The sequence below is a fragment of the Cystoisospora suis genome (genome assembly GCF_002600585.1).
Source record: "Cystoisospora suis strain Wien I chromosome Unknown contig_5477, whole genome shotgun sequence".
NCBI classification, from domain to species: domain Eukaryota; phylum Apicomplexa; class Conoidasida; order Eucoccidiorida; family Sarcocystidae; genus Cystoisospora; species Cystoisospora suis.
The window spans coordinates 1-5,774 of NW_027158267.1; the positions used below are offsets into that span (position 1 = coordinate 1).

Consider the following 5,774-nt stretch of genomic DNA (forward strand, 5'->3'; position numbering starts at 1 on the left):
ATCTTCTTCTCTCTATCATCCCTTTTCTTTCGGCCGTTTTCTTCTTCCTTTTCTTCTTTCTCTCCCGCCTCCCCATTCTCACTAGGTAAAGTCTTTTCTTCTTCTTCTTCATTTTCTTTTCGTCTCTTGAAGTGCGATGCCGCTGTCCTCATCGCGACCATCTCTGTCTCTCCTTCTTCTTCTCCTTCTTCTTTTTCTTTCTTTTTCTTCTTTTTCTTCTTCTGTTAGAGTGTAGAGGTCAAGAGTAGAAGACACCCCCATCTAGAGATTTATAGAGGAAGGCTAGCTCTCGCTCTCTTTCTAGAGAATCTCTACGGTCTTCGCGTCATTCTGTTGGCTCTGCCCTTCTTCTCCTTTCTCGCTCCTTTAGAAGATCGAGAACGGAAGAAGAGGAAGAAAGAAGCTCTCCAGAAAGAGAAAGGATGACGAAGAGGAGGAGGGTAGAGAAGAAAGAGAAAGAAAGATTCTTTACGAGATAGAAAGACACAGGAAATACATAAAAAGAAGATGAAGAAGAGAAACAAGAAGGGTCATGCTAGAGCGAGTGTGTAAGGGACAAGAGAGAGAGAGAGAGGAAGAAACAGTGAAACTACATACACCTTTCCATCGATACACAGAGAGGAGGAGAAGAAGAAGAGAAGAGATACTTCTTCGTCTTGTCTCTCATCTAAAGTTCGAGAAAATTTCTAAAAGTGGAGGCACCCGACAGTTGTCTAGATAGAGTGAAGAGAAACGAAAGAAAGAGAGAAAGAAGGACGTTGCTTCTTTCTCTTCGTGATCCTCGATTTCGGGTGTATGTACACTTGAAGAAGCTGGCAAAGGCGAGCAGTCGGTATATCGATCCTAAATACTCTTACTATAGGCGAGTATTGCTTTGCGTGTATCAATCCATGGACGCGCGTTATATGTCTGTATAGACACTCAAGAGGCTCCTCTCTTTTCCTCTTCTTTTTGCATTTAGTCGATAGAGAGTATCTCTCAAGAAGAAGAAGAGAAGCATTTGAGAAGAGAAGAAAGACTTTTTCCTCTTTTTTTCTATCTCTTCTGTCCCAAGTCTTCTCCCTTCAAAGGGATGAACAACTTCCTTTCCCTTCTAGAAGAGAAAAGAACAGCAGAGACATCTCGGTCTTTTCTCTTCGCTATTTCTACCCTTCTGTCTTTCGTTCTCTTTTCTTCTTCTTTTCTTTTCTTCTCTTTACCTCCTGTAGGCCGCTATGAAAGAAGAAGAAGCAAGAAAGAGAAAGAAAGATCTCTGCTGCATATCGACAACACTTAGATAGAGAGATGGAGATTTCTGAAGAGAAAAGAGAGGTTTATCGCGCTAAAAAGAAAAGGCAAGAAAAAAGAAAAGATCGGTATTTCTCTAAGATTCTCTAAAGAATTACATATGACACAAAGGTCAGAAAGCCACGGAGCGAAGAAAGTGGCTAAAGAAAGAAGAAGGAGAGAAAGAAAGAGAAGAAAGAAGAGGAAGATGGCGATAATAGTAGAAAATAGAGAGAAAAGAAGAAGCGAAAGAAGAGGATTGAAACAAGACCTCTTTCTCTTCTTCTTTTTTGTCTTTCTCTTGTTTGACTTTTTCTTTTCTTCTTCTCTTCGAAACCTCCCCGTCTCCCCTCTTTAGAGAGAGAACAAAACAAAGAGAAGAAGGCAGAGGAATGAAGAAGAAAGTTAGATTTCTTGAGAAAGAGAAAAAGAAAGAAAAAGAGGAAGAGAAGAGAAAAGAAAAAGAAGAAGAGAGAAATGTCCGAAAGTCTCGAGATTTCACATGCAGAAAAGACACCTGATAAGAAACAGAGAAGCCAACCTTGAATGAATGCGTGACGAAGAAGGGAAAGAAGAAAAAAAGAGCTACTTTCCTTCGAGTGTACATACACCTGACGCAAAGAAAGAGAAGTAAAAATCTTCATAAATCAGCTTGTGTCTTCCTAAGAGAAGAAAAGAACACTGAGAAGAGAGAAGAGATTAATAAGTCCTTCTTTCTTTTCTTTTCTTCATCTTCTTCTTTTAGAAGCAAAGCTAGGAGATCAATTTATCTCTCTCTCCGGGGACTTGATCCTTTTCTTTTTCTTTCGGAGGCAAAGATCAGCGAGAAAAGAGATTGAAAAAGGTTAGAAAGAGAGAAACAGAGAGACAATGAAGAAGTAAGAAGAGAAGGAATTTACTTAGCTTGTTCTTTTTCTTTTATGTAGGCCATTCATCTACTTATCTCTACGGCGAGAGGAAGAGAAGAGAGAAAGAAAAAAGAACCTCCCTCTTCGACTCCTTTCTCAAAGAAAAGAGAAGTCTCTTTTATTTTCTTTCTTTCTTTCTTATCCCAAGAAACCCTCGCAAAGAAGAAGAAGAAGATAAGACTCTCTTTGCATGAGAAGTGTCTGTGAAAGAGCTTTCCGCATGCAAATCGGAAAAAAAAAGGAAGAAAAGAAGAAAAGAAGAATCAAGATAGAGAACAGAGAGAGAAAGAAAAAAGAAAAGGACGGAGATAGACGAAGAAGAGGCGAGAACGAGAAAGAGAGAAAGAGAGAGAGAAGAAGGCTCTAAAAGGAGTGAGCTGTTTAAGGTTCGAGGAAGCAAGAAATTTCTCATCTCCCTCTGCTTTTTCTTTTCTTCTTCTTCCTTCTCTCTTCTTTCTCTTTTCATTCAGTCAACTATCTATCTGCCTGTCTTCTTCTTCTTTCCTCTCCTCGGAGAGAAAGAAAGAAAGAGAGGAAGAAAGAAAGAGAGAGAAAGAATGGAGACTTTTCGTTTCTCCCGAGAGACCTTTCTTTTCTTCCTCCTTAGAACGGTCTCTACCTCGGTCCTCATCTGTAATAAGCTTCTTCTTCATAACTCTCTTTCTCCTTCTCTCTCTTTCTCTTAATCTTCGTTTGATCTCTCCCCATCCACCATATCTATCCTCCTCTCTCTACACAAGTATCTATAGCGAGTGATATATATATATATATATATATATATCTCACACTCTCTCTCTCTCTGTATCTACAAATATATATCTCTATCTCTATATATCACTCTCTATAGACGACGTCGTGTGTAGGTGTGTATCTGTATGTATGTTTGCATTCCCTCGGCGTGTCTCCGCAGATCCACATGGAAAAGAGAGGGTGTCTCCTCCATCTCCGAAAGACTTTCTTACTGTCTCTACCTTCTCAGGATGTGAATGATAGAGACAACACTTCTTTCATTTTTCTCTATATGTCTTTTTCTTATCAGTGTCTTTCGTACCTCCTTTCTTTCTCTCCCTCTCTTTAGTGAGAGGAGGAATAAAGAGAAGAATACCTTTCTCTTTTTCTCTCTCTCTGTCTTTGAAAGAGAGAGAGGCTCTTCTTCTTCTCTTCTTCTTCTTTTCTTTTTCTTTCTCAGCTTTTCTTCTCTTTCTCTTTCTTCACACTAGAGGCGTGAGCTAGCCAGGATGATCCTAAATCGATTGTCCCTTATTTTATCGTTGCCTCTTCTTCTCTTTCTTTTCTTCTTCTTTCTCTTTCGCACATGTCTCTGGATGAGAAGGAGAATTTCCTTCTCGCAGAAACGCTTCTCACTTCCCCAAGAAGAAAGGAAAGAAAAGAAAGAAAAGATCTCCCTCTCTTCTTCTTTTTCATTGTACGAGCATAGAGACTCTCCGACCCTTCATGTTGAAGAAAAGAAGAAGGTGCGGACTTTAGTTGTCTTAGGCTCGGGTACGCAACAAAGAAAGAAGAAGAAAGAGAGAAAGAGGGAAAGGATAGGCAGGAGACAGCAGACAGAAAGATCGATATTTTTAGGAATGCAGTTAAACCGCTTTTCTTTCTCTCTTCTTTTCCTAGTGTCTCCTAGAGGTTCTGTGGAAGACAACTTTCTTCTTCCTCATTTCTTTTTTGTCGACTCGCATCATCTCTAGCTAGCTATCGACCTCTCTATCTCTGTTCAGTCTTTCCATCTTCAATCTATCTATCTATCTTTTACCTACCTATCTATCTGTAGTCTATCTGTCTATCTATCTTTGGTCTACCGTTCTGTCTTCACTGGCTATCTATATATCTTCAATCTTTCTATCCATCAATAATCTATCTTTCTACCTATCTTTAATCTATCTATCTATCTTTAATGTATCTCTCTGTAATTATTTCTCCTTCATTCATCGTATGTATCCTTCATCTATCTGCCTATCTATCTATCTTTCTTCTCTCTATCTATCTATCTTTCGTTTCTCTACCTTTCATCTATCTTTGATCTATCTATCTCTCTATCTATCTATATCTATAGCTACGACTAGCCAAGCTTTCCTTTTTCGACTTCTTTCGATGCTCCAGAGATTTTCTTTTTTTTTCTTTTTCAGGTGGACATACAGCTGAAATGCTTCACTTGATAGCGAAGTTCAATCAACAAGTCTTTCAGTTTTCTTTTCTACTCGCATCTTCTGATAGAACGAGCTTTCTTCAACTCTCTTCTTCTTCTTCGTTCTCTTCTTCTCTCCGGAATAATACAAAGACATTTAAGGTGCGATAGAAAATCGCCCGTTTCTTTGCGTCCTTCCTCTCTAACCTGGAAGGGAGTGTATTCTACTTGAGAAAGGATAGGTACGCAGCTACGTAAATGACTGTGTATGTACCTATCTATCTTGCTTATAGGAAGATAGAGTAGTATGTAGATAGACGAGTGTGTATATATTTCTTATAAGAAGATAGATAGAGCCATAGATAGGTGGCTATGTATCTATCTATCTTTCGTATACTAGGGTAGATAGACACATAGACAGATGACTGTCTATCTATCTATCTTTCTTATAGGAAGATACATAGATAGATGACTATGTATCTCTTCAGTCTTTCTTATAGACAGATACACAGATGGCTGTGTATATCTTTCTTATAGAAAACTGAGAAGCGTAAGCCGAGAATGTGGGTATGTATATATCTGTTTCGGTAGTGGTATATATTACAACGCGAAAAAGAAGAAGAAGAGATAGATAGCTTTGCTCTCTTGTATAATTCTGTCTTTAGGAAGTTACTTTGGAAGAAGATAAGAAGAGGAAGAAGGACAACGAGGGAGGGAGAGGGGGAGAAGAAGAAGAAGAAGGAGAAGAACGAGATTGCTTGAATGTGTTTTCTATCCCTCGGAGTCGCGAGGTTAATCAGTCCTTTTTCTCTTCTTTCTTTTCGACTTTGCATGCGCTCTACATATCTTTTCGCATTCTCTCACGAATACGACCTGACCTTGTATGTCTATAAAACGCCACGTGCTTCTCCCCGGAGATATACACCTATATAGAGAGAGAGGGAGAGATAGATGCAGGCATATAGATTGGCGGAGAGATAGATAGCTATCACTCTCTGCTCTTCATATATATACATTTGTACTGATATACATATGTCCTGTATGTACACTGGAGAGACGAGGAATGCTAAAGGATCGACATCTATAGATATATATAGAGATATACACATAGAGATATACACGTAGAGATATACATATATAGATATATCTGTGTATACGAACAGACACGAACAGATAGGCGTATCACGTACGTGTGTATCTATTTGTATATATATATAGAAATAGATAGATAGATATGTGTGTACATCGTCATAGAGGAGAAACTTCCTTTGCTCTCGTACTTCCTTCCTTCTAGTCATCGCTTCTCTCAGGAAGACGACCAGGGGTGCTAGATAGGCAGATAGTCCAAAGATAGTTACACTGATCAAAAATAGATAGATTAAAGATAGATAGATAGATTAAAGATAGATAGCATCAGCACTACGGAGAATGAAGAGTCTGTATCAGCATTGCGACCGATT

General features: G+C 38.9%; 2 protein-coding genes across 2 annotated transcripts; one reads left to right on the forward strand and one right to left on the reverse strand.

Moving 5' to 3' along the window:
- Window positions 1-174: 174 nt before the first annotated feature.
- On the reverse strand, window positions 175-2,319 carry CSUI_009260 (uncharacterized protein). The gene has a single exon (XM_068069376.1). The coding sequence runs from the start codon at window positions 1,908-1,910 to the stop codon at window positions 1,428-1,430; it is 483 nt and encodes a 160-aa protein (XP_067918647.1). The 5' UTR covers window positions 1,911-2,319; the 3' UTR covers window positions 175-1,427.
- Window positions 2,137-5,105, forward strand: CSUI_009261 (glycosyl transferase; the record flags this gene model as incomplete). The annotated part of the gene is made up of 4 exons (XM_068069377.1): window positions 2,137-2,144; window positions 3,613-3,677; window positions 4,316-4,476; window positions 4,980-5,105. Coding segments are annotated over 4 exons (360 nt in total), but the record flags the coding sequence as incomplete, so codon positions are not given.
- Window positions 5,106-5,774: the final 669 nt, after the last annotated feature.